General features: G+C 59.1%; 1 protein-coding gene and 1 long non-coding RNA gene across 7 annotated transcripts; one reads left to right on the top strand and one right to left on the bottom strand.

The window, feature by feature from the left end:
• Positions 1–27: 27 nt before the first annotated feature.
• LOC309630627 lies at positions 28–16,958 on the bottom strand. Its single transcript, XR_014245848.1, has 3 exons — positions 16,765–16,958; positions 6,974–7,219; positions 28–6,011 (listed from the first exon to the last, which is right to left on the bottom strand). It is a non-coding gene; the product is annotated as an uncharacterized lncRNA (long non-coding RNA).
• Positions 15,550–27,977, top strand: BOK (BCL2 family apoptosis regulator BOK). 6 transcript variants are annotated; one of them, XR_014245843.1, is made up of 7 exons: positions 15,550–16,499; positions 16,969–17,220; positions 19,973–20,101; positions 20,831–20,908; positions 22,184–23,535; positions 23,896–24,100; positions 26,054–26,144. XR_014245843.1 is itself a non-coding variant. In XM_082396048.1 (6 exons), the coding sequence occupies exons 2-6, from the start codon at positions 16,998–17,000 to the stop codon at positions 27,289–27,291; spliced, it is 669 nt and encodes a 222-aa protein (XP_082252174.1). In that variant the 5' UTR covers positions 16,136–16,428; positions 16,969–16,997; the 3' UTR covers positions 27,292–27,977. The 6 variants fall into 6 exon arrangements, 2 of the variants coding, with proteins under 2 accessions (XP_082252174.1, XP_082252175.1); XR_014245844.1 differs by having other exon boundaries at positions 15,555–16,428; XR_014245846.1 differs by lacking the exon at positions 26,054–26,144 and adding an exon at positions 25,119–25,202 and having other exon boundaries at positions 15,555–16,428.

Raw genomic sequence — 27,977 nt, 5'->3', positions numbered from 1 at the left:
CGAGCGCAGGGGCTCAGCGCAGGGGCTCAGCGCAGGGGCGGGCGCAGGGGCTCAGCGCAGGGGCGGGCGCAGGGGCTCAGCGCAGGGGCGGGCAGGTTCTGAACGTGCTGCGTGGGGAAGACCGCCGGTGGGCCTCCCTGAACTGCACAGGATGCCACCCAGGCTTCCACTCGAGGCCATGCCCATCAGGGAGGGGCTCCCGGGGGCAGACGCTCGGAGGGGGCTTCCCTGCCACCAGAGCTTGGGTTCTCCTTTGCGATGCCGGGCCCAGGGTCCCGGTGAGGAGCAGTGCTTTCTGTCCCTGCCACCCTTTCCGGGCCTGACCGGGCTCCCCACGGCCTGATGATCCCAGGCGCAAGGTGGCCCTGGTGCTGGTGTCAGACTGTGCCGGGACGCCAGGTCCGGGGCCTGGCGTTGGCGTGAGGCACCCAGGCCTCTGCTCCACGGCGCGCCCTCTTCCAGCCACACTGGTGTCGAACTGACTCACGCCAGGGGTGTCGGAGGAGCACATTCCGTGCAGGGACCGTGGGTGGCAGGCGTAGGTGGGGCTGGAGCTGCCTCCCCCTGGGAGCGGGTCCCCGAGGGAAATCGCCAGGCCCCGTGCGTGGGCTGAAGCTGGCGGTGGTGCCCTCGTGGAGAGCGGGCGGCGAGGGTGCTGAGGCCGTGCTGGTGGGTGGCGGGTGGAACCTGTCCGGCCGCCTCTCCTTGGGCGGAACGGCCCCTCTTCCAAGGACATGGCAGGCGTCCCGGGGCCCCCAGGGCTGTCCCATCTCAGGGTGTCCTGGGGAACAGGGAGGACGGGGTCAAGCGGCCCCTGGGCTCGGGTGTGGCACGGAACCCGGGCGGTGAGCACTTCAGGGCAGAGGACCTGCCGGGTCCCCCCGCCAGCCAACACCCTGCTGGCGCCTCGGGCCCCTGGGGTCTCTCTGCCTGACCCGCAGACTTTGACCCCTGCTGTCCACACGCACCCTGAGCCTCGCTTCCCCTCTGTCCAGTGGGGACCGTGAGTGGACCCCCAGCTGAGTGCGAATGGTCCCTAAACCACACGCACCCTGCAGGTCCCTGGGACTGGAAAGGTCAGAGGGCACCAGGCTTTCTCCTCTGAGCTGAAGTACCCCGTCCCTCCGTCAGGTTCAAGTCCAAACTCCAGGCAGACTCCGGGCTTGCCACGTGCGACGCAGCCCCCCACTCCCAAAGCCGGGGGGAGTGTCTGCGAAGGGCGGGGCTCTCCCAGGCAGGCACGCCTTGTGGGTGAGGACAGGCTGCTGGAGGGGCGGGTAGGAGCCTCTGGTTATGGACGGGATGCCCCACGGCCACCAGGAAGGAGAAGGGACGCCAGGGGCACACAGGATAGAGCATGAAGTGCACGACCAGGTTTCAGGGCCACGCACTAGTTTTGTACAAGTGTGTGTGTTATTTTAAACTGAGGAGAAACAGGCCAAAATACTCACAGTCTTCTCTCTACACAGCAACACAGATTTAAATGTTTTCTCTCTGCGTGCTTTCTTATTTTCCAAGCGTACTTTAGTGACCAGGATTTATAGCCAGAAAAATATGTTGTCTCTGGCTTCTGGCCGTGACTTTGAAATCTCAGAACAATGCAGGGTGCTTCAAAATAACATATTTGTGCATAAAGAAGGCCTCCAGACCTCAGGAAGGGGGAGAAAACGGAAGAAAAAGAACTCCTGTCGGGAAAAATAAACGTCCCAAGAGGAGGAAAAGGGCCCAGTAATTGCCCAGCCCTGTCGCTGCCTGTCCCTGTCGCCTGGGGTGGCCGGGGACCGGGGCGCTTTCTGTCCCACGTGGGCTGCAGGCTGGGGGGCTCCCGGCGGCCCCTGGGCAGGCGAGCCCTGTCACATCCCTCAGCCGATGGCCTCTGGGCACCGCAGGGATCACGGCTTCACGAGCTTGGGACGCGGGACAGGCAGACTGCCCCCAACCCCTCCCCACCCTGCTGGCACCTGGCTGGCAGGTCCACACCTGTGGTTAATCGTTTGTCACAGATGAGAGGAAAACCATCTACGGTTTATGGCCTCGGTGAAGGGGGTGTGAGGCCGGCTGCTGGGTCAAGGCCAGGGTTGGAGGCAGGTGGGGGCGGCCTGGGGTCTCCAGCTCCGCAAAGGGGTGTGGGCAGTCCGGGGGAGGGCCCTGCGTCCCCGTGCCGCCCCTGGAGCTGGGCAGCGAGGAGGGGGTCGGGGCCCTCCTCCCCCCGCCCCACATTCACTGAATCCTCCCAACTGTGGAAACTTCAACGGTAAGGGATGTGGCTCGTTGCTCCCGCCCCCAACAGTGACCGGTAACCCAGGGCCCTGCCCTCCCTCAACCCCGGGGGGGCCCTGCTCTCCTCCTACCTCTGACCCTCTCCGGGGGAGGTGGGGGCATCATAGGTGCCCCCTGCCTACCTCCGGGACCCCCTCCCCACCCTAGCTGGACCCGGGTGGCAGATGCAGTGGACGGCCGCCCCTGAGGGCCCCCAGCCCCAGGTTCTCTCTCCGGAGCTTGAACTGGGTCTGGCCTCACAGCCCAGGGCGGCTCCGGAGGCTCTGGCAGCTCAGGGCTGTGCCCAGTGCCCACTGCCAGCTGCTGCCACCTGCCGCCTGTCCTCAGGGCCTCAGCGCTCACAGCAGCCTCGGGTCCCAGCTCTGAGACGGGGGTGGCCCCCAGGGCAGGCCTTCCCTCCCCCACCGGCCTCCGCTGGCCTCTCCCAGGAGCCGTGCAACCGGCGGAGTGTCCACCTTGGCCAAGGGTCAGCCAGCCTGTGCTGGGTGCCCACCACCCTCCTCCAGGGCCCAAAGCTGCCCTCCGTGAACCCTCAGCCACGAGATGGGGGACGGCCGGGGGCGGGTGGGGCACGGTGTGACAGCCGTGGAGATGGCCGCTGGGGCAGGCCCGAGCCAGGCTCCTCTCTGCCCAGCGTGGGCGCCACGTCTGGCACGTCCATTCGGGGCACACGGTAATTGCCGAGTGTGGGGCTGAGGTCTTTCCCACTCATCCCAGTGAGCAGGGCACTTGCAGGCCCGCCGGGACTTGGGGCCCAGGGTAGCCAAGGGGCAAGCAGCCCTGACAGTCACACCCCCGAGGCCGTCCACACAGGCGTCCCCCCGGGGCCTGGGCCGCCTTCTCTAGCCTCACGGGCCAATCCCTGCGTTCCAGCACTGAGAGGTGTTTGGGAGACACTTGGTGAAGCCGGGCGCCTCCAGGTGCCTCCAGCCTCCCAGACGCTGCCAGCGCCATCTCTCTGGGCAGAGATGGGTGGCATCAGGCTCCAGCCCAAATGCCTGCTGTGCCCCATGCCCGCCGACAAAGCTCCACCTCCTCAGCCCTTTTCTGGCTCGGGTCCTGGCACTGGGCCCCGGGGGACAACGCTGTCCCCACAACTCGCTCCAGATGCGAAGCTTTTAAAACTCCCCTTCCCGCCGGCCTCGCAACTCCGCTCCCGGGCACCGAGGCCAGGAAAATGATCAGAGACGCACGATTTAGCTCAATAGTGACCGGTGACATAAATAACAGAATGAAACGCCCATCGAGTGGAAGGTGGTACAGACACCAAAACGCTGCTTAGAAGGTCCTGACGCTCGAGCGCCCGGAACCTAAGACACAAGTGGGAGACACAGAAATGGCTCGTATTCCCGCCCAGCTCCCTCCATCCCTGAGTCCCCTCCCCCGTCTCTCCTGTGGATGGCGAGAAATGCATCCAACCATTACAATGGCTGCCCGTGAGCCAGAGTATGAATGTTCCATGCAAAATTTTAACATTTTTTCTGTACTTTCCAGAATTTATCAGATGAACATGTATTAGTTTTATGACTAGGTTACAGGGGCAGGGGGGCAGCAGAGCAGGTCCCTAAGCCCGTGTCCTTGGGCTGCAAATCACCACAAACTGCGCAAGACCAAGACAACACACCCTTATCCGACAGCCTGGAGGGCAGAAGTCCAAAGCAGGCCTGGGGGCTTTAAAAGCGTCAGCAGGGCCCGTTCCTTCTGCAGCCTTGGGGGAGAATCTGCTCCTAGAGGCCGCCGGCATCCCTTGCCTCGTGGCCCCTCCTCCACTTGCAAAGCCAGCAACGCAGCGTGTCTCCGACCCAGCTTCTCTCGGACCCTGTTACACATCCGTCTCCCCTATGAGCCGACCCTCCCACCTCCCTGTTATAGGACCGTTGCGATGGCCCTGGGCCTACCTGGACCGTCCAGAGTGCTCTCCCTTCTCAAGACCCTGAGTTTCATCCCACAGTCCCAGTGGCTGTGTGAGATAGCGTATCTCAGGGATCAGGATGAGAACATCTCTGGGGGTTGTTCCTCAGCCAGCACACCGGGCACTGGAAGAAGGCCAGGACAGGCGGGAAACAGCAGCTCGACTGAAGAAAGAACCCCACCCCCACCCCAAGCCTGGGAAACGCAGGTGATGGAGCAGCCGGAGGAGACTCTGGGATGCAGGGAGGCCAGAGAGGGCAGCGTCTGCGGAAGGAATTGGGTCTCCGCAGTGAACAGATGCACGAGCTGAGCCGAGGAACCTCCAGGATGTAGAGCCCAGAAAAACACAGTCACGAGACGTGGAGGAGAGATGCCCCAGTCCTACTGTCCCTCTAGCAGGAGTTCCAGGAGGGGACCAGAGGGGAGGGAGGGGGCGGGGAGGCACCCCCCCCCCCCACCCAACACACACACGCTGGGGAAAGTTTCCCTGAAACTGAAGAGGAATGTAGGTTTTCAGGTTAGAAAATCTTGACCTGACACATGATAGTAAAATGTCAGAACTCTAAAGATAAAGACAAATCTTAAAAATGGAGAGGGGTGCTGTGGATTTGATGGTGTCCCCCCCACCAAATATGTTGCAGGCCTAACCCCCGATACATGTGAATGTGACTTTATTTGGAAATGGAGACTTTGCAGATGTGAACAAGTTAGGATGGGGTCACACTGGCATCCTAAGCCCAGTGACTCATGTCCTCATAAGAAGAGGGAGGGACTTCCCTGGTGGTCCAGTGGTTAAGACTCTGCGCTTCCGCTGCAGGGGGCATGGGTTCGATCCCTGGTCAGGGAACAAAGATCCCGCAGGTTGTGTGGTGCAGCCAAAAAAAAAAAAAAGAAGAAGAAGAAGAGGGAGACACGGAGGGGCCACGTGACGAGATGGGCGGACAGGGCAGCGACGCAGCTCCAGGCCGAGCAGCTGGCAGCAGAGGCGGAGAGCCTGGGACAGACCCTCCCCCAGAGACTGCAGGGGACACAGCCCTGCCACTCCTGGATTTTCCGGCTTCCAGCCTCCAGAACTGGGAGAGAACAGGTGTCTGTTGTTCTCAGTCACCAGGTTTGTGGCAGCAGCCACAAGGAAATTAAGGATGGAGAGAAGGAAGGGACGGAGGGGTGGGGGAGGATACGAGGGGGAACAGGAACAAAAATCAGGGGGACAGGTACACCTGGAGTATGAAGACAGTGCAGGGATGCTTCAAATTCTACTCCAAGCCACAGTCTTTCAAGCACAACAGTGGAATTAAAGGCATTTTCAAACACACGGGCACTCGGGGAGTTTGCTCCCACAAGCTGCTCTGAAAGAGAACAGGGGCGAGAGAACACAAGAGGCGTGGGCTCAGGGGCATCAGGGGCGCCCGTAAAGTCTGCACGAGTGTTGGCTGGGAAACAGGCACAGGGTCACTGCAGCCACGTCCCCCTCGGCAAGCCCCTCCAGAATGACCACGGAGGGATCTTAAACCAGAGGAGAACCCACAGGAACAAAGGAAACTGGAGAGGAGACAGCAGTGTGTGACAGATGTTACTGTTTCCCACCAGATTCTGATGGGAAGGTGAGGCTGGTACCCACCTCCGTGAGGGCAGCTGTCAGCCCAGCCCAGCCGCGCTTGGTAACAAACAGCCCGGCAACCACGGTGGCTCTCAGCAGCTGAGGTTCCTTTCTCACACAGGCACCATGTCCCCCCTGCCAGGTTCCCCAAGGCTCCACTCACATGCTGTCCTCGTCCAGGTGCCCAGTGGGAAGACAGCCCTCTCTGGACAGAGCCATCCTGCAGCAAAGGGAAAAGCAAGGAGGCAAAGACACACGCTGTGGCCCTCATGACTGCTCACAAATCACTGGCCGAGGCAGGTCAGGTGGCCTGGCCCGTTGTCTAGGGACGGGAGTGCACCCATCCCCCACCCCCCAGATGTGAATATTGTGACAGCGATAAACCCAGTCCCTGCAGAATGGGTCAGTGATGAGCAGTGGGGCACAGGTGGCTGTGAGGGGTCTGACCTTCCCCACCTCCTACCGCCAGGCCCCGGGACAAAATGAGCTCAGACCCTCTTTACAAGAGAAACTGGGTCCGCGAGGCCCCAGCCTTGGGAAAGTGGGGGACGGCGAGGGCTGGGGGAGGGGTAAAGGAGGTGCCACCTCCCGACCTGTGGTTCTGGCCCCTTTTCCCGCACTCTGCTCCGGGATGCCACCAGCCAGACGGGGACCCCACCCCACCCACGCAGGAGACCCAAGCAACCTTCTCAGGGGAAGAAGACCTCTTTTCGGGGACCCCAAGAAAGAGGCCGGCCAGTTACCCGGCTCTGCTCGGACCCCACAAGGAGCTGCTGGTCCACGTGGAAGGACAGCCAAGGAATTCCACCAACCCCCCCACCCGCCGCCCCCAAAGGGAAGGACCAAATCATATAGAAGTGCTGGAAAAATGGGGACAAAGCAGGCAGCCTGGGGATGCCAGCCACCAAAAAGCCTCTTGAAATCACAATCCCCAGAGATAAGATACTGTGCCCGTAAAACAGAGGCCAGGGTACTCTGTTTAGGCAACAGTCACGGAGTAAGAAGGAGGCATCAGAATCCAACAGAAAGGCCACAAGGCAGAACGAAGGCGCTCTCCTAACCCTGGGCGGGGGGCGGGGACCCGTGCAGACAGACGGGGCAGGAAGACGGAGGGGAGGTGACGATGGCTGGCGGATGCATCTGGAAAAGCGACTGATAAGTATTTGCAGGGCCGTAAGGTACCTCCAGGCAGGAAGGGCATCTCAGCGGCGAAGGTAGTTACAGCTGCGGCCAAGGCTGAGGGTGATGAGATCACCGAGGTGGGCGGGGACTCGGTCCTCCACCAATGAGAGAGGGAGGTGGGGCCTGTAGTCCTCCGCCTCGAGGATTAACGAGCACTATGGCAGGTGTTTGGTCTGTGTTGCGTGTGTCTTTAAGAGGTCAGGGTACGGCCAGCCCACAGCGTCGTTCGTGGTCCTGATGGGGTCCCTGCGGAGTGGAGGGGTCGTGGGGTCAGGGCCCAGGGACGCCGAGGGTCTTCATCTGGGGAGCGCATCTGAATGTAGGTAACCCTGGATGCTTGGACGCACCTGTGGCGAACTTCGGGGTGTGCGCGGAAGGATCCCCCAGAAAATTAGAACTGTGAGCAGGCTTCGAACCTTTACAGCTAGGAGAAGCCTCCACCAATCCATGGAGATGAAGGACCCGGAGGTTTTAAAAAGAAAGACAGAGAGGCCAACCAGAAATAAACCCACACGCCTATGGACAATTAATCTTTGACAAAAGAGGCAAGATTATACAATGGGGAAAAGACAGTCTCTTCAGCAAGTGGTGCTGGGAAAGCTGGACAGCTGCGTGTAAATCAGTGAAGTAAGAGCACTCCCTCATACCATACACGAAAATAAACTCAAAATGACTTAAAGACAGATATACGAGAGAACACCATAAAACTCCTAGAAGAGAACATAAGCAAAACATTCTCTGACATAAATCATACCAATGTTTTCTTAGGTCAGTCTCCCAAGGTAATAGAAATAAAAGCAAAAATAAACAAATGGGACCTAATCAAGCTTATAAGCTTTTGCACAGCAAGAGAAACCATAAACAAAACAAAAAGACAACCTATGGACTGGGGGAAAATATTTGCAAATGATGTGACCGATAAGGGCTTAATTTCCAAAATATACAAACAGCTCATACAACTCAACATCAAAAAAAACAAATAACACAATGGAAAAATGGGCAGAAGACCTAGATAGACATTTCTCCAAAGAAGACACACAGATGGCCAACAGGCACACGAAAAGACGCTCAACATTGTTAATTTTTAGAGAAATGCAAATCAAAACTACAATGAGGTTATCACCTCACATGGGTCAGAATGGCCATCATTAAAAAGTCTACAAATAGGGACTTCCCTGGTGGCACAGTGGTTAAGAATCCGCCTGCCAGTGCAGGGAACACGGGTTCGAGCCCTGGTCCGGGAAGATCCCACATGCCGCGGAACAACTAAGCCCATGCGCCACAACTACTGAGCCTGCGCTCTAGAGCCTGTGAGCTACAACTACGGAAGCCCGCGTGCCTAGAGCCCGTGCTCTGCAACAAGAGAAGCCACTGCAATGAGAAGCCCGCGCACCGCAACGAAGAGTAGCCCCCGCTCGTCGCAACTAGAGAAAGCCCACGCACAGCAATGAAGACCCAATGCAGCCAAAAGTAAATAAATAAATAAATAAATAAATAAATAAATAAATAAATAAATAAATTTATTAAAAAAGAAAAGTCTACAAATAATAAATGCTGGAGAGGGTGTGGAGAAAAGGGAACCCTCCTACACTATTGGTGGGAATGTAAATTGGTATAGCCACTGTGGAGAACAGTATGGAGGTTCCTCAGAAAACTAAAAATAGAGTTGCCATATGATCCAGCAGTTCCATTCCTGGGCATATGCTCAGACAAAACTATAATTCAAAAAGATACATGCACCCCATGTGCATAGCCAAGCCATGGGAGCAACCTAAATGTTCATCAACAGATGAATGGAGAAAGAAGATGTGGGATGTATATATTCCATTGTATATATGTACCACATCTTCTTTACATATATACATATGTATTTATATATATATATAATGGAATATTACTCAGCCATTCAAAAGAATGAAATAATGCCATTTGCAGCAACATGGATGGACCTAGAGATGATCATACTAAGTGAAGTGAGTCAGAAAGAGAAAGACAAACATCCTATGATGTCACTTATATGTGGAATCTAAAATATGACACAAAAGAGCTTATCTACGAAACAGAAACAGACTCACAGACATAGAGAACAGACTTGTGGTTGCCAAGGGGGTAGAGGTGGGGTGGGGGAGGGAAGTATGGGGAGTTTGGGGTTCGCAGATGCAAACTAGTATACGTAGGGTGGATAAACAACAAGGTCCTACTGTAGAGCACAGGGAACTGTATTCAATATCCTGTGATAAACCAGAATAGAAAAGAATATGAAAAAGAATGTATATATGTTTAACTGAGTCACTTCGCTGTACAGCAGAAATTAACACAACATTGTAAATCAACTAGACCATTAAAATTTTTTTAAAAAAAGAAAGATAGAGGGGCCAAGAAGTAGGTGTGGGGCTGTGGGAGCTAGTTCCTCGTCCTGCATGGATGCGCCCTGGCTGAGGAATGCAGCAGTGAAAGCAGAGGCGTTCACAGGAGGGGCTGGGGTGAGCTCTGATTTGGAAACTGCCTGCCTGGAAGGTGGTCCTGAGACAGCTGCTTTTCCTGGAAAACCCCCAAGAACCACTGGATTCCTTAAACCACGGACATGCATAACTTTGGTTAAAATGAGCAACAAATGCATACAGGTGGAAATGACTGTACCAGGTGTCAACACATATGATAAAGTAACAGGAAGCGTGGAGGGATTGAAGCCGGGGTAGGTCTGGGACACACACACTCAGACCCGGCTTCAGCTTAGTGTTTAAAGTTCTGGGAAAATCACAGGCCTCTCCGGCAGGAGATGCTGGACCAACTGCCAGCCCGATCTGGGGGAGAAAAAGAAAGTCTTTTCAACATTCACAGAAATGGATTTTAAAAAGCACACCAGAAGGTCAGGAACAAAGCCTGGGCGGCTGGCTTAGGAGCTTGGGGCGGGGAGGGTCAGACCTGCCAGTTCTGAACCAGCAAAGAAACGAGGCTTGAAGTGACAGCCTGGGGGAAACTTTTGCAGGCAAAGGATTAATACCCAGAATATAAAGAACACAGACAAACCAATGAGAAAAAGAAGTCGCGCTGGAAAAAACGAGCAAATCCTCTGCCAGGACGAGTCATGAGGCTCAGACGCTGACAGACCGCCAGGAAGGTGCTTGGCCCCCTCGGCTCGCGGGGCCCTACGAGTGCATTAAACAACGCGACGCCCTGTTCACCCCTCAGGCAGGCAAGACTTCATTTTATAACTTATAACAGCCAGGGTGCTGCCAGAGGGGCAGGCGACGGTGGCAGGTGCGACGTGGCTGCTCCATGTGGCCCAGGACACGAGGCCACGGCAGCCTGGAGCCCACCCTTCCGGCCGCCACTGGACACGGGGGGCGGGGCTGAAAGCCGGGCACGTGGACCCCTCCCCGGGCCGCTCTGCCCTCTGTCGTGCGGGCTCCCAGGTTGTTTATCGTGCTCTTATCCAAGTTTATACAAAACCCTTCTGGCCTGGGCTCTGATTCCCCGTGAAGTATGAGCTTCTGGCGAAAAATAAACGGGGAGGGGCTGGCCCCGGGAGAGTTCTGGGCAAATGGGGCTGTCAGCCTCCCAAGCTTGGAGGTGCTGCCTCTGCACCCAGGCCCCGTCTGGACATCTCCTGTCACGGTCGCATGGCTGGGTCACTGGAAGAGCAGGGAATGGACGCCCACCCAGGCAGCCTTTCAGAGCAGAGCCCCACCCCAGGGGCCCGTCCCCCAGCCTCCGCCCACCCAACTCTGCTGGGGAGCGGTGAGGGTTACCTGCCCCTCAGTGGCACCGGTGGGACCCCTCCCCAATGGGAGGTGGGGTGCAGCTCCCACCGTTTAGTCCCTGGGGGGGTGGAGGCCAGAGAAGCCCGAGGGGAGACCCCCTGGGAGTCAGCCCACTGTGACCCTGCGTGTCACCCCTGAGGCTCCCGCCCCTGGGGCGCTCTGATCTGCAGCCACGTGGTGACCTCACCCGAGGCCTGGGCCAGCCGTGAGGGTTACGACTGATGGCCTCTTGAGCACTTTACTAGCCCCCGCTTCTGGGATTCCTTAAACATCTCCAGGGTTCAAGGACACTCTCAACTTTGGGTTGGGAGCCTCCGTCTCCCCGCTGCTCCAGCTTCCACCGAGGTGGCACGTGGAACCCCCTGCAGAGAGGCTGGTGCCTGGGAAGGCCGGCTGCCCCTCTGTCTTTTCCTCCTTCCAGGAGGTGAGAGCTTAAGTCCCTGGCCTGTCTGAGGGCTGGCTTTCTGTTCCTTGTAGCCGGAGGTGTCCCATCGCTACTGTAATCGCTGATGGCCTGCCGGACACCGCAGCCCTCAAGAGGAATGGGGCCAGGAGGGCTCGGGGTTTAGAACTCGCCCCCCCAAAGCAGATGATTCGGGGGACCCACTGGAAGGAGTGCGGGCCACAGTCACAGCCGGCCCCGCTCTCGGTTCCGTCCACACGTGTGCTCAGCACAGGCGCCCGCCCTGGGGCCCCGGGGGAGCCTGAGAAGGAGGAGGGAGGCCTAGGTGGGCGGCTGCCCAGAGGGAAGCAGAACACACACAAAACATCACTATATGTGAACACCTACTGTCAGGGATGGTTTGGACTCCCGAGAGGGCAGACTGGGGGTGAGCGAGGGGCAGAGTGTGTCACACCCCTTGGGGGCTCCATGCCACATCCTCCCGGCCCACCTTGTCCTCAGCTACCCCTGCAGGGACCTGCTGGGCACAGGGGGGTGGGAAGATTTTAGCCAGGGCAAAGGGAGAGGCAGGCACAGGAGGGGGCCTCTCTGAGGAAGTGACACGTGAGCAGAGCTGTAACAATCTAGGAAGGAAGGAACAGCCCGTGTAAAGGCCCTGTGGCACAAGTGTGTTTGCTCAGCTGGAGCCCCCCGAGCAGGCAGATAGCGGAGAGGCCTTGGCTTTGCGCTGACGAATCTGGTTGGTTTGAAAGGACACTGTCCCCGTGCACAGGGCAGACTGGAGAGGGGGTGGGCGGCAGTGGCCTGGCCTGGGGCACTAGCAGCAGGAGACAGAAGTGGCTCTCGGGATACGTTGTGAGAGGAGAGCGAAGAGGCTGTGGTGAGGCCGGCCCCGCCGGCCCGGGGATCCTTGGACACAGGAGGAGCCCAGGAACCACTCAATAAACGACGCAGGCCAGCACCCAACAGGTGCAAGGCCCAGACCCACCGGGAGGCCAGCCTCCTGCCAAGACCCTTGCTGGGCCCACAGCTGGCCCTGCACGCCAGAGCCCGCACGTGAGCCCTGCATGTCCACACCCGTCCACTCCGGCCACTCAGTCCCCTCCAGGGCCAGGCTCGGGAAGAGGCCCGCACGGGCGCTGGAGGAGGCTGTGGACAGGGTATGCCGGGGGCCTGGGCACTTGCTTCGGGGGAGGGGACAACACTCTCCTGTGCCTGTCCCTCTGCGTGGCCATGTGCAGACCAGGCAGGACCCCTGTCCCCGTCGCGGTGGACGTTGCCGCTCACTTTCTTACACTGGTGTCACTGGGTTATGGAGCGCTCTGCTCCCCAGACTGTGGCCCGCACAGCAGACTTGAGCAGGTTTCTCCGGAAAGCCAGGACCCTCCTCCAGGTGGGTCGGAGGCACCGATAGGCCCCTGCACCCTGCACAGAGCCGCAGATATGACCGGGCCCGAAAGACTGGCACCTTCCCATCTCCAGCCACAGCTGGTTCAGAGATGGGCACGGGACAGAAGCTGCTGGCCCCAGGTCATCCCCAGGAGCTCCCTGGGAAGACTGGCTTTTTTTCCCACTGGGAAAGACTGAACTCGTGCGGTGTAGACAGGGAGCTGTGGCGTCTTCTGCCATCACTCAGGGACAGCCTGCTTGAGAGCAGAGCTGTCACGAAGGAGCACAGACAGACTCACAGATAGAAAGAGAGACCCCTGGATCCAGCCATGCCTGAAACCAGTACGTGTCTCCCAGGGCAATTTAGTCACATAAATCAACAAAGCTCCCTGTGCTCAAGCCAGTTTGGGCCGGTGTCGGCACTCAGAAGGCTTCTCGGCAACCAGGGACCCACTGGGCCAAGTGCAGGGCAGACAGAGGGATCGGACAAAAGACAAGAGCGGAGAGCAGGAAATCTGCAGAGGTGAAAACTCAGTGCCAATGGCAACCGTAGGAAAGTCTACGCACACTTGGGGGACTGGGGGCTGGGACTGGGCCGATCAGGTCAGCCTCCTCCAGTCCTCAAGCGACAGGAAGGTCTCAACTGATTCTACCCTGACCTGGGCTTTCTAAGTTCTGGCTCAGGGTCTGTGGTCTGGATACTCCAGATGGGCTTAACCTCCCCTTCTGATAAACACTTGGGCCGTTTCCAGTTCCTCATGGTCCTCAGTATCCTGTAGTGAATATCCTGAGACACGGCTTTGAGCTGGTCTAAAAAGTCCAGGGAGAGGTCCACTGATTCAGGCATGGCTGGATCCAGGCACGGCAGCTCCTGTACTGAAGGAACCACGCTAAACAGATGCATCTGTCACTCTTGTGTCAGGGCGCATGAGTCTTTCCACACCCGTCCATGCTGCCCAGGAGACAGGAAGTAGAAAACGTGATCCTATTTTTGTATAGGAGGAAACTGAGGCGGTGGTCAGGGTGGGAAGCTGCCTGAGGGCACTGCGGGGCGGGGGGGGATGGGGGTGGCATAGGTTCTTCCCCTGCCAGAGATACATTCCATGGGCCCGGGGCGGGGGTGGGGGGGTGTCCCAATCTGCCTATGCGCAGTCCTGCGCTGACTCCTTCAGCAATCCCTTTCCCATTCCAAGCTTCCATATTTCCACCTATAAAATACACGGAATCCCAAACCTTAGTGCTCTTCAGAAATGCCAGAGGCAGACTCTGTCCTGCTCCAGACTGTGAGTTAAAGAGTGCATTAAAATGAGCACTCACATTTTAAAGCTTTTCTGAAAAAACAGCTAACAATTACTGAGCAACTACTATATGACAAGCACTTTTATACATGGATTAACTAATTTGGTCCACAAAATGTAGGTATTATTATTTTCTCTATTCTACAGACGGGGAAGCCAAGGCAGACAGAGGTTCGACAGCTTCCTGATGGATGTCAGTATCAATGTTATGTTGGCCTCACAAAATGAGATGGGAGATGTTCCCTCATTTTCTATTCTCTGTGCAGGTTTGTGTAAGGTCAGTGATATTTCTTCAACTGTTTAGAGGAATTCCTCAGTGAAACCATCTGAACCTAGAATTTTCTTTGTGGGAAGATTTTAAATTATGAATTAAATTTATTTAATTGTTATAGGGCTATCCAGATTTTCTATTGCTTCTAGCGTCAGTTTGGGTAAATTGTTTCATTTAAATTTCAAATTACTGTCATAAAGTTGTTCATAATATACTCTTATTAGCTTTTTAATGGTTGTAGTATCTGTGGTGATGTCCTCTTTTTCATTCCTGACATTGGAATTTGTGTTTTCTTTTTACCCATTATTTCCAGGGGATTATCCATTCTATTAATCTCTTTTGGCTTGGTTGAGTTTCCCTGCTTTTTGCTTTGTTTCATTAATTTCTGCTTTTATTTTTATTTCCTCTCACCTTTAGATTTAATTTGTTGTTCTTTTTCTAGCTTCTTGAATTGGAGCTTAGAGCATTAATTTTAACCTCTCTTCTAAAGCTATAAATTTTCCTTGAAGCACTGCTTTACCTATATCCCACGGCATTTGATATGTCACGTTTTCACTGCAGTTCACTTCAAAATATTTTACGACTTCCCTTGTGATTTACTATTTGACCCACTGATTATTTAGAAGTGTGATATTTAATTTCCAAGTACTTGGAGGCTTTCTGATAGTTTTCCTGTTTTTGAGTTTTAGTTTAATTCAGAGAGGACACACTTGTATAATTTCAATCCTTTGAAATTTGTTGAGACTTCATGGCCCAGGATATGGTCTATTTTGTTTAACATCCTATGTGCACATGGAAAGAACATGTATTCAACAGCTATTGGGTGAAGTGTTGTATATATGTGAATTAAGGCAAGTGGGTTCATCCTGTTGTTTCAAGGATAGAGATGTTGATTCAAGGATAGTGAAATAGGGACTTCCCTAGTGGTCCAGCGGTTAAGACTCTGTGCTTCCTAGGCAGAGGGCATGGGTTCGATCCCTGGTCACAGAACTAAGATCCCACATGCCAAAAAAAAAAAAAAGGATAGAGAAATAGACCAGTGGGATAGAAAAGAGTCCAGAACAGATCCTCACATACACAGACACTTGGTTTATAATGGGGACTCTGGGCTTCCCTGGTGGCACAGTGGTTGAGAATCTACCTGCCAATGCAGGGGACACGGGTTCGAGCTCTGGTCTGGGAAGATCCCACATGCCGCGGAGCAACTAGGTCCGTGAGCCACAATTACTGAGCCTGCGCGTCTGGAGCCTGTGCTCTGCAACAAGAGAGGCCGCGACAGTGAGAGGCCCACGCACCGCGATGAAGAGTGGCCCCCACTTGCCGCAACTAGAGAAAGCCATCGCACAGAAACGAAGACCCAACACAACCGTAAATAAATAAATAAATAAATTAATTAATTAATTAATTTAAAAAAACCAAAAAACAAAAAAACAAAATATAATGGGGACTCTTCTCCAATTCAGTGGAAAGATGATGGCCCTGTCAATAACCGATGATGGTCTACTGGATATCCATATGGAAAAAATGAGCTCTGACCCCCTACCACAATATTCATAAGAATTAATTTGTGATCCATCATAGATCTAAATGTGAATGCTAAAACAATTAAGCTTCCAGAAGAAAACACGGGAGAATATCCTAATAAAAAAGCACAAACATGAGAAAAGATTGATAAATTGGACTTCACTGAGAAAACTCCTGTTCAATGTAAGCAATAGCAAACCACAGAATGGCAGAAGATATTTGCAATACCTTCCATACAATGCAAATCCAAGTATCCATCTATAATACCAAGCCATGTGTAAGATCAGGGACACAGCATCCAGAATATATAAAGAACCTCTAGGAATCAATACGATAATGAAGCCGGGTGTGAATCCAGGAGGCTGGTGCCAGAGCTAGGTTCTAATCACTGGGACAGTGGGGGACAGCTCCTGCCCCGTGGTCCTCCTTGAGCGCATACCGGGAACTCGCTCGGTCCTCCTTAAGCGGGGAGGCGGTGGGGAAGCTCTGGCCGTGGCTCCGCCCCGGGGTTGCCGTTCCCTTAGAAGGCAAAGCCCCAAGCCTCGCCTCTCGCCGGCGGAAAGTTGCGCTGTGCTGCCCGCACTCCCCTCGCCCCCGACGACGCCGCCGGAGCCCCCGGAGGGCCCGAGACCCCGCGCCCTCAGCGCTCCAGCCCGGCTCGGGCGTGGACAGGGCGGGCGCCGGGGCGGGGCGCGCGTCCTCGCCAGTTTGAATGGAAGGATCCAGATCTGCGGAGACGGCGGCCAGCAGATACTGAGGCCAGCACTCCTCCCCAGCCCCCGCGCCCGAGACATGCGGTGGGAGAGGTGAGCAGGGCGGGCCGCGCCATGGGAACGGCGAGGCCGGGGACAAACACCGAGGACGGCGAGGCGCGGAGGTGGGTGGTGGCCCCGGACGCTGGGCCGGGCCGGGGTCCCGGCTGCCGCCGGTTGGGAGCAGGTCGGGCCATGCCCCCCGCCCACGCCTCCGCCGCCCGCGCACTCGTCTTCGAGCGCGGGCACGGCGGCCCCAGAGCCAATCGCCATTTCCCCGAGGTCCTTCCTATCCCCGGCGCCCGTGGGGATCTTTGTGATTGAGTTCGGCATCTAAAAGAAGGTGACACCGCGCTTTTAAAGATTTGGGGCACAAACAGGAACGCTTACCCGTAGCTGGCCGAAGCCCTTCCCCGGAGCCGCGCCGGCCCGGCCTCCCTGTGCGCTCCGGCCCGGCGCACGCACGCGATCTAGGCGCACGCCGCGCCCCTTCCCCGCGCCCCGCTGCCCGCCCTCCTCGCGCGGCCGACCTTCCCCTCCGCCAGCCAGGCCGGGGCGGCGGGGCGGGCCTGTCTGAGCACCCTCTGCCCGCAGGTGCGGCGCCCCCCGCCCGCGTCCCCGCCATGGAGGTGCTGCGGCGCTCCTCGGTCTTCGCCGCCGAGATCATGGACGCCTTTGACCGCTCGCCCACCGACAAGGAGCTGGTGGCCCAGGCCAAGGCGCTCGGCCGGGAGTTCGTGCACGCGCGGCTGCTGCGCGCCGGCCTCGCCTGGAGCGCGCCGGAGCGCGCCACGCCCGCCCCCGGCGGCCGCCTGGCCGAAGTGTGCGGGGTGCTGCTGCGCCTGGGTGAGTGCGGGCCTCGGCGGGCGGGGCGATCCCAGGCTTCCCCTCCAAAGCCGGCCGGCGGGGCGGCCCCGCTGCGCCTCGGGGTACAGCTGTCCTTGCACGGGCCCGCCCGCCGGTGACCGCGCCGGCACCCGCCCCTGCTGGGCCTCGGTCTCCCCTCTGGGCAGGGAGGGGGCTGGTCCGGGGTGCCCTGAGTAAGCCGGCGCACAAGGCGGGCGCACCCAGACCGATGATCCCTCCAGCACCCCTGCTCTTGCAGTTCCCCCTCAGGCTCGCCTGTGCACTGCCAAAGACCTTCCCGCATTTGCCTGCTCAGCCCGGATTTCAGACACTCTGGCAATAAAGAATAGACAGCTCCGGGAAGAATGATGTTTTGGTGGCTAAACTTCCGAGTGACCCTTGTACTCAGCTGGGCACAAAAATCCTTTGTCGGACCACGTGTCCTGATGTTTGTTTTGGAAAATAGGTCCTTGCAGTTACTGGCTCAAATCCTGCCCTGGGTTGCTCTTTTCTCTTGATTTGGAGGCCTCTTAGGGCTCCCTGTGAAATTTAGCGCCCCAGGAGAGCTGAGCCACCGTGAGGCTGGGTAGCCCAAGATCTCACCTGGACGGCTTGTTGAGTGGACACCTGGAGGTACTTGACTCTGGGGTCACACACAGCCCGGTAACTGTCTCCACCTTCTCTAAGGACCCCAGAGAGGGAGGGACCGGCCCAGCTGACTCAGTCAGCCCACCTCTCCACGGGGACTGAGGTTGCCCAGCCCTGCCCCATCCAGTGTGACAGTTCCACCCCGCGTGTGCACACGGGGAGGTGTGGCAGCGCAGATGGAGCCCTGACCAGGTGGCTCTCCAGGCAGAGTGCGGAGAGACTGGCCCAGGAGCCCTGGTCGGAGGGAGCACCCCGTGAAAGGGGATGCCCTCCCCTTCTCAGGCTGGCTTGCGTGTCTGCTTGCCCCTGTTTTGTGTGGACCCTGGGGGCAGGGTTGCGTAGACCTGGCCTGCACAGGAGTGTTGGGGTCGGGGGGAGACACACAGATGCCGAGGGGCCATTGCAGAGGGCTGCCAGGGGGGCGGTGTCCCGCCTGGGTCTCAGGGGAGGGGAGCAAGCGGGGTTTGGGGGATCAGCCAAAGGCCCAGAGTGCCTGGACTCCCCTGAGGTCAGCGCCCAAGCCATTTCTTCCAGTTGGGCTGTGGGGACAACACTGGGGGAGCGTTCCAGAGGGTCCTGGTGAATATGGTGTCTTGACCTCCCAAGAGCCCCTGGAGTGGCCAGGAGAAGGTCCTGCCTCTGTCCCGGCCTCCTCTGTGACCCTGCCCGCCCCCAGCTCCATCTCCTTGCCTGCGAGCAGGGGCTCGGGGCTGCCTCTACCTTGGGCCCGGGGTCCCTACTGTTTGAACTTTCTGAAAAGCCCTGCTTTGGGCTCTGCTAATCAGACCGGGCCGGTATCTGTCCCTTCAGCACTGTGACCTCAGACCCGGAGAGCCTGGGATGCTTCCAGCCTGGGCTGGAGGAGCAGATCCAGCTAAGTGCCCTGCGCTGGCCCTCTCAGGGGCCAGGCCTTCAGGCCCTTCTCCAGCATCCGGCCTCACCACGGCCAGTCCCTGGGGTTCAGTTCCTGCGAGATGGCTAAGGGGACCCTGGAGGGAGATGGCTTGGACCCCCAAAGCATCCGCCCTTGCAGCTGCTCAGCGTGACCGCCCCTTCCCCACCCGTCATGGCCTGGAGCTGTCTCCCTGCCCCCAGCGTACCTCCAGCTCCTCCTGAGCACAGACGCCCAGCTCCTGGGGCAGCAGCAAACAGGAAGAGGCCCGGGTCGAGCTGGGGTCAGTCCCCGGTAGACCCCAGGGTATGTACGTGGGAACAGCCAGGCCAGCCCTGGGAGTTTCCACGCTCCTTTCCCCATCGTCTGCCAGCCTCCCCTAAGTCCTGCTCTGGTTCCAGATCTTAATTAATTAGATGGAGTGCATCTGCCCCATGGCTGACACGGAGCCCTTATCGCCTGGACCTCCAGTCGGAAGCATTTTCCTGTTTGCTTTGGCGGAGAGGCGGCTGGGTTGGGGGACGCCCAGTCTGAGGGCTGTGTGGGATTCCCGGCACATCACTGCCAGGGCGCTGCGGCGGGCACGTCACTGCCAGGGGCGCTGCAGCGGGCACACGTGCAGACAGCGCCCTTGAGAGGGCCTCCCACTGCCAAGTGCGGCCGCCCCATCCAGATACCCCCGCTTGGCCCCGGGAGCCCAGGTCTGACCCTGTGTGGTGCTGGTGGCCCCGGGTAGTGGCTCCTTTTCTTGGTTCGCTGAATGGTGCTGGGGCCTGAGCGAGGACGCCCCTCTGAGGCGGCAGCCGGGCTCCCCACCTGCGTGGGGTCGCTGGCACGGTCCACGCCCGTGTTGGGCTCTGGTTGCTTGCCTGTCAGACTACTGCCCGCCCGCCTGTGGGCTGTGAGTCACTCATCAGGCACGGCTGGGATTCCCGCCCCACTGGCCCAGCCGGCTCTGCCCTGGGGGGAGGGGGGGCGTGGCTGGCTCAGCAGAGGGGACAGGCCCCAGAGGCAGGTCTGGGGGAGCCCACCGCACCTCCCTGGTCTTGTCCCCGGGGGCTCTGGGGGTGGTGTCTCGTGGGTGGGAATGTGACAGGTCGGGGGGTCAGGAGTAGGGCTGGGATCAGGGTCCCCAGCTGTGGCCACAGGCTGAGGAGTGGGCTGGCCCCAGGCCCGTGTGACCACCTCTGACCCGCCTGTGTGACCGCGCAGCGGACGAGCTGGAGCTGATCCGGCCCAGCGTCTACCGCAACGTGGCCCGCCAGCTGAACATCTCCCTGCAGTCCGAGACCGTGGTGACCGACGCCTTCCTGGCTGTGGCAGCCCAGATCTTTTCTGCAGGTAGGCCTGTGTGTCCAGGGGGCCCACACTGCTGGCATGGCCCAGGGTCTGTGGGTCAGGGCCGGGGCTGCAGTGCTGGGTGGGCTCTCAGGGGACCCTCCCTGGGTCCAAGGACAGTGGGCCTGCTGGGCAGCTGGCACGGGCCTCTTGTGCGGTCCTGGGGCTGCAGTGACCGGAAGCCCTGGCTGGGGTGCATGTCGCAGGCTGCCAGTTGGTGGTGACTGTTGGCTGGAGTGGGGCGGGGCTGTTCTGCGTGTGGCCTGTACGTGTCCTGTGGGGCTTGGGCTTCTCACAGCGTGGCCTCAGGTCCCAAGCAGCCCAGGTGGGCACCGCCAGGCTCTTTTGCCGTAAGAAGTCACGGTGTCACTGAGCCTGAGTCTGTTGGTCAGAGGCAAGTCGCAGAACAGCCCCCATAGTGGGAGGGCTGCACTAGAGTGGGAGTCCCTGGTGGAGTGGCTCACCGGGACACGTTTGGAGAATGCTGACACACCTGTCTCACCTGGCTGGCCCACAGTCACCTGAGAATCTCCCGAGCCTCCATCTGGGCCCTGGGAGCAGGTGACATCTGCTTCTCCTCCTTGTGCCCTCGCCCTGAGTTCAGCTCGTGCTGCTTCCTGTCTGCACACCTGCCTCCAGGCTCACAGGAAACTATAGGACTCATCCCCCAAAACCCCCTCTCGTTCCCACGCCCCGTCCTGGGAACGCTGCTGGGCTCCCTGTGGTCCACAGATCTTGTCTCGCCACCCGTGACCTCGTGCCCTGTTCTGGTGCCCCTGCTCTGCGTGTCCACCCCGGTCCTGTGTCCTGGTACGTAGCAGGTGCCAGGCGCTGCTGGCCATCCAGGTGACCAAAGCCCCCACCCCAGGGCAGCACCTGCTCCATCAGCCGACCCCACCCAGGTTTCCCCAGCACGGTCTGGCGCTGCCCTGGGCCTGGGGACCCTGTGATGGACGGGATGGCCAGTCCCAGCCCTCAGGGAGGGGGAGCTTGGGGGCCCCAGAGCCAGAGTGTTCCCAGGCTGCATCCCGGTGGAGTGGGGGTGTGAGTGGCCACGTGGCATCGAGGGTGGGAAGGGCTTTGGGGAGGACAGGCCCCTTCTGTGAGGTGGCTTTGGGTCTGTCGCTGACCAGCAGTGTGACCTCGGCGCACCCCTTGCCTTTGCTTAGCCATCGGAGGGTTGGGACAGCAGCAGGGCTCTGGGGCAGAGGGCGCCGCGAGCCGCAGCCCCCGCCCCATGGGGGACCTCCGCCCACCGGCAGAGCAAAGGAGGCCGGTGGAGGGGCTGGGGCTGCCGCACCCCTCGGGGCCCAGCCGGCTGACCACACGCTCTGGCTGTTGCCCTGCAGTGTCCCCTCTCGAGGCCCCTCCAACCCCGGTGGGCAGGCCAGTGTGGCAGGGACACGGGGCCACCGGCTGCCGGACCCAGCCTCCAGGGCGGCACTGGGTCGGCACTGACTTCCCAGCGGCGGCCACGGTGGCCAGGACTTCCCGGGGGAGTGCCTGGGAGGGAGGGGGCTGGTGAGAGGCGTGGGCTGCCCAGGAGCGTCTGGCAGTCCTGACCCGGGTGCCCGCGCGGTGACCTGGGCAGGCCGGGGAAGGGGGCTGACAGCCGCCCTGGGCCCTCCCTGGGCTCCCGTCCGGCCTGACGCTGGCGCGCGGGTGGCCACCGGTGTCTGTCTCCGCTGTCGGGTGGGCGGGCGGCTGGCTTACGAGCCGAGGGCTGGCTTTAAAAGGAAGGGTCATCTCTGAGAATGCGGCTCCGGCCGGCTGGTGTTTGGGACTGAGGGGGCGGGGACGGCTGGGCCTGGGGAGGCGGCTGGCGTGTGGGCAGGGACAGGGGGCGGGCAGCCGGGACGAAGCACCCCCCGCTGCCTGCCCGGCTTGCTCGGTGCGGGACAGGCCGGAGACGTGCCCAGAAGGGCTCTGGGTTCTGGAAGGACGAGGCGGGGTCTGGGGCAGGGCGGGGAGGGGGAGGGGCGGGGAGGAAGGTGCGGCCGTGTGAATGGGCACAGGGCACCGCGGCTTCTTCCACTTGGGGAGTTCAGTTTAAATCCCGTGATTTTTCGCTTGAAACCGGAGCAGGACGTACTTGTCTGCAATCAAGCATCCCCGCCCCACCCAGCTGGCTCTACCTTTTTCTCGTGGCGGCCTCCACACCGCCACCTGCCCCTCCGGTGCTGTGGGGCGCCCGCCCCCTCGTGGGCTGTGTGACCTGCAAGTGGCTTCTTAACCTCCGTGGACCTCAGAGCCGCCTGAACGGGGTGCAGAAACAGGCTCCACGGAGCATAGCGCTGCGGGTCCACCCCTCCTGCCGCCGGCTGGCTCTCAGCCCGTCCCCCTGACCAGCCCGTGGCCGCCCCAGGCGCCCTCCCGCTTCCCGCCCGCCCGAGGTCTCCCTTCAGCCCTTGCTCATCCCAGCCTTCCCGGTCCTCAGGCCCCCTGGCCACCAGGCGAGCTCCAGCCATCAGATGCTTGCCGGCCCTGCCCGTCTCTGCCCGCAGCCTCTCCCAAGCAGCTGGGTCTTGCACTCGCTGACCCCCCGGGCTGGGCCTTCCTCCCCCTCCTCCTCCCGGCCGGCCCCTCACCTGCTCTGGCTGTGGCCGGTGACGTGGACGGCTCGAGGACTGCAGGGCAGGGTTCCAGGTGGCCCCCCCACGTGGCTGAGCCCCCGCGAAGGCAGAGGCAGGGGGTGCTGTTCCCGGCTGCGTCTTGGCTGAAGGCGCTTCTCAGTTCCCTTCAGTGGAAAAACTGAAAGTTGGCAAGTGTTTTCATTTTTTTCTTCTCATTACGAGAGCAAAATATTTCACCATGGAAAGATCAGAGAATACATGAGATAAAGAACTCTCAGAAATCAGTACTAAAAAGACCACCTCACTTTAAAAAGAGCAAAGGGTCTGAATAGGCATCTCGTCAGGGAAGGTGTGTGAACAGCCAGCACGTGCACGAGAAGTTGCTCAGCCTCATCAGTCACCAGGGAGACGCACATCACACCACAACAAGATGCCACCTCGCGCCCACTGGGGCACTCAAGGCAAAAGGCCAGAGAACCCAGCACGGGTGAGGCTGTGAAGAGTCAGGGCGTGAAGTGGTCCGGCAGCTTCTCCAATGGTAACTGACGGGGTCACCCCCTGACCCAGCAGTTCCGCTCCTCGGTTTTGACCCCTGAGAAAGGAAGCCACATGTTCACACAAGGGCTTGCACACGAGTGTTCAGAGCCGTGTACCCCCACAGCCGGAGGGGCCAGCAGCCCACGTGTTTGTTTCCTGATGGGTGGTCCATCCACTCGATGGAACATTATTCGGCCGTAAAAAGGAATGAGGTGCCGACACCAGGACAGCACGGAGGAACCCTGAAAACATTTTGCTCAGTGAATGGAGTCAGACACAAAGTGGGACATACTGTGTGACTGCATTCATGTGAAATGTCCAGAACAGGTAATCCATAGAGACAAAGTAGATGAGACGTTGCCAGGGCTGGGGTGACGGGCAAACAGGTAATCCATAGAGACAAAGTAGATGAGACGTTGCCAGGGCTGGGGTGACGGGCATGATTGCTCCCGGGGACAGTGATTTGGGGTGAAAATGTCTGGAATTCGATAGTGGTGATGGTTGCACAACATTGTCAGTATGCTAAAAACACTGGATCTCACACTTTAAAAGGATGAATTTACGCTAGTGAGATTATATCTCCATAAAAAGGAACACAAAGACCTCAAAGAAAATAGGACATACCTGAGCCCCACCTCCCAGAGACCACCCTGCCGGCACCTTCCAGACCAGGGCTTTCCTCTCCAGGTAAAACGTGGCCGTCACGTGGAGCTCACCTCTCCACACAGCACCACAGGACGCGTGTTCACTCTCTTGATCCCCGCCCTGCCACGCTGACCCTTCACCTGCCCCCGGTGGTGTTGGGTACCTGCTGGACGCCAAGCCTGGGGGTGCCAAGGGCACAGCTGTGAGCAGCACAGAGCCCGCCAGGGCTGGCACCCACGAGCAGCTGGTAAATGGGGAGCGTGGTGTGACGGCAGCGTCACCAGGACCTGATGCCGTCATGGCCTGAGTGGCCCTTAGAGGGGGGACCTCGAGCAGAGCCCTGGGGGTGAGGCTGGAATAGCGTGCATGAGGCCAGGTGGCGGGACAAGGGGGCCTCAGAGGGGCCAGCAGCCGGCTCAGGTGGGACTTCAGACTTGGATTTACTTTGAAGGAGATGGGAAGGGACAGTAACAGGAGGGTTTGGGGAGTGGCCTGGCCTGATTTACGGGGTTTTAAAATTTTCTTTTCATTGAGGTGAAATTCACATGACATACAATTAACCATTTTATTTATTTATTTATTTATTTATTTATTTATTTATTTATTGGCTACACCACGCGGCATGTGGGATCTTAGTTCCCCGACCAAGGATTGAACCCATGCCCCCTGCAGTGGAAGCACGGAGTCCTAACCACTAGACCGCCAGGGAAGTCCCAATTAACCATTTTAAAGTGTACGATTCAGTGGCGTTGAATGCATCCACAATATCGTGCAACCACCACCTCTCCAGGTTCTTTGTCAGTGGGAAGAACACCCATTCCCATTAAGCTGTCACTGCCTGGCCCCCTCCTGCAGCCCCCAGTGACCACTGGTCTGCTTTCTGTCTCCACGGACCTGACAGTCCTGCACATTTCATAGGAATGGACTCATACGATACGTGTGGCCTTTCGAGTCTGCTTCTTTCACTGAGCGTGATGTTTTCAAGGTTCATCAGGTTGTGGCCCTGTCAGTGCTTCCTTCCACTTTGAGGCCAAATATCATTCCATTGTGTGGCTGGACCACATTTCCATTCACTGCTTCTTTATGTTTTGTCATTTCCACCTTTTGGCGACTGTGAACAGGGATTTATTTGCACTGACTTGTGCTCTTATGACAGACTGTCCCAGTTGTGGTGTGAACATGGGTTGAGGGGCATGCTTCCTCCCTGCCTGTGCTGCTTCCTTCGAGGACTGAGGCGGGGCACCCATGTTTGTGTCCTTTCACAGGTGGTGCCAGGTGCCCTCCAGCTGTCTTCCTCATCACAGTTACCAGGCTGCAGAGTTACGTGGATCCTCACATTGCCACTTGGAATTTTTAGTCTGATAGACTATAATTTACATCTCGTTTTAATTTACACTTCTTTGTTTATCAGTGAGGGTGAGCATTTTTCATATGTCTAGTGTACTGCTAATACTTTTTCTTTTGTGAATCAGCTGTTTGTATTCTGTGTTCGTATTTCTTTTGAAAGGTTTCTCTCTTTTTCTCATTGATTTATAAAATCTCTTTCTATATTAAGGAACCTTATACGACTGGCAAGCACTGTTCCCCAGATTGTCATTCGTCTGTCTTTCCTCCCAGGTGGGCTCCATCTCAGTTCTGCCCCCAGTAGCTTGGTGGTCTGGGGAAGGCCGTTCCTCCCGGGGCCTCAGCTTCTTTACATGGAGAACATCCTGCTGTCCTCGCAGGGCTGCGCTGGGGGCAGGTGCAGATGGAAGCTGCTTCCTGTTTATCACATCCAGTGCCAAGTCACTGAGCCCCCTTGACCTGCTCAGCCCCCTCTTTGCCTTTCTGCTCCATCACTTCCTCCAGCAGATACTGGGCTGTGCAGGGGCGTCGCCAGGCCCTGGCCCAGGTGTGCAGGTGCAAGGTGTGCAGGAGTGTAACGCAGGCTCGAGACATCCCCGCCTGAGGACGACCCGTGATGGTGGCAGGACTGACCTACAGCAGACGGTGGCTGGGACTTGCCCAGCAGGCAGCTGACCGAGCTCCCCGTCGGGTGGGAGCTGTGGGTTGAGGCTGCCCCGGGTGTCGACCCCAGTCACCAGCGGAATGGCAGGGGTGTGGCTCAGAAAGGCTCAGCCCCCCCACGTGACCCTGCGGGCTGGCCTCGAGCCGGGTCTTGGTGGCCTTTGGTGACCAGCACCCATCTCTCTCCCTGCAGGAATCACCTGGGGCAAGGTCGTGTCCCTGTACTCAGTGGCTGCGGGGCTGGCCGTGGACTGCGTGCGACAGGCCCAGCCCGCCCTGGTCCACGCCCTCGTGGACTGCCTCGGGGAGTTCGTGCGCAAGACCCTGGCGACCTGGCTGCGGAGACGCGGTGGATGGGTGAGGGAATGTGGCGGTGCCAGGAAGGGGGCGGTGGTCGAACGCCTGAGTGCCGGCAGTGGCAGGGGTGATGGGGCTGGAGGAGGGGCGAGGCCGGGGCTGCGCGGTCCAGGACGGCTCCTGCAGCCCAGCTCCAGTGCGGGCCCTCTGGGTCTGACCACCCCCGACTCCGGAGCTGAAACCCGCCCCCCCGCCCCCAGGGACGGTGTCAGAGTCTCCACGCCCCCGATCACCTGGTCAGGCCTCAGGGGCAGCGGGGCAGCCCCACCTGTAGGAGAGCTGTTTTCTCCTCTGTAAAATGGGTGGTGGGCAAAGGTGTGCAAAGCACACTGGCCGGGGGGACGGAGCTCAGCCCTCTGCTGGGATTGGAGCCACGGGGGGGCGGTGAGGGGCCACCAGGGCTGTGGTCTCATCTGCAGGCGGCACTGGGCGGGGAGGGCGTCACCTCCTGGGTGGTTCACGTGGCTCCGGGCCTCCCGCTGTCCCATCCTGCCGTCCTGTCCTGGAGCCCGGCTGAGGCTGGGCACCGGGGCACCCAGGACGCTGACTGACACCACGGCCAAAGGTCAAGCTGTAGGGATAGTACTTCATTTCTCAGCAGAACTAGAAAGAAATAAGGAAGTAAGGAGTGGCCGTTCACTGGGCTTCTGGAAAGCTCAGTTCCTGCTCCTGTTCTAAGGGATTTGTCCTTCCCTGGCACCCCAGGCTCCACGGCACCTGCGGAAGGACGCTGGGATGTCAGCAGGTGACCGAGCCGGGAGCTGGTCCCGTGGCTGGGGGCCCAGCAGGCTCCCCTCCCTCCCCTCTCACCGTCTGAATCCACCTGTTGGGTCGGGTCCCATGCTGGAGCCTTCCATCCAGCTGGACCACAAGCCTTCCCAAACGGCCTCGAGCATTCCCTCAGGAGACTTGGCTGACACCGGGCGGGGCACGGGCCGCACCCTCTCCGCTCCACTCTCTGACTGCCCCCTCTTCCCTCCCAGACGGATGTGCTCAAGTGCGTGGTCAGCACCGACCCCGGCCTCCGCTCGCACTGGCTCGTGGCCGCGCTCTGCGGCTTCGGCCGCTTCCTGAAGGCTGCATTCTTCATGCTGCTGCCAGAGAGATGAGCTGCCGGCTTGGGCAGGGGCCGCAGCCCGGCCCCCGTACCCAGGAGGCCCTCGGCCCCTGAAAGTATCACCCTCTGCCCCACCCAAGCCGGGAAGACCCTCGGAGCCCCGTGTCGAAGCTGGAAGCCCTGCCCTGAGCCCCTCCTCCACAGACCCAGGCCCTCTGGACAGGGAAGTGGGGGGCTTCCTGGCCCTGGAGCTGGGCTTCAGGGCCGACGGGGGGCCCTTCCCCATCGTTCCCCCTCTCCCGGAACCCCCGCTGGTCCCCTTCTTTCTAGAGCCAGAAAGTCAGGGTCACGTCCCAGGCCCTGAAGGAAGGGAGCCAGGAGCGCCAAGCTCTCACTCGACGCCGGGCCCCGTCCGTGTGGGCTTCCCACGTCAGGACGTGAGCTGGCCGCGGTGCTCCCGGGCAGGGGGCCTGGACGCGGGCCTGGAGGCGACTCCCGAAGCTGGAGGAGCTGTGGAGTGTTACCGGCTCCGCACGTGGGGCCTAAGGCTCGTGTGGTGGCTGCTGAACCCGTTTCTAGAGGGAGGGCGTGTCCCCTGTGCACCGGGGGTGGGCCTCTGCGTGGCAGGGTCCTGTGGACGCGGGAGCCCACGACCGAGAAGGATGGTGTGCTTGTCCGATCCCAATAAAGCTCCGCAGCCGTG

The sequence above is a fragment of the Balaenoptera borealis genome (assembly GCF_965194805.1).
Source record: "Balaenoptera borealis genome assembly, chromosome: 6".
In the NCBI taxonomy this organism is placed as follows: Eukaryota; Metazoa; Chordata; class Mammalia; order Artiodactyla; family Balaenopteridae; genus Balaenoptera; species Balaenoptera borealis.
This window is presented reverse-complemented; position numbering and strand designations above follow the sequence as displayed.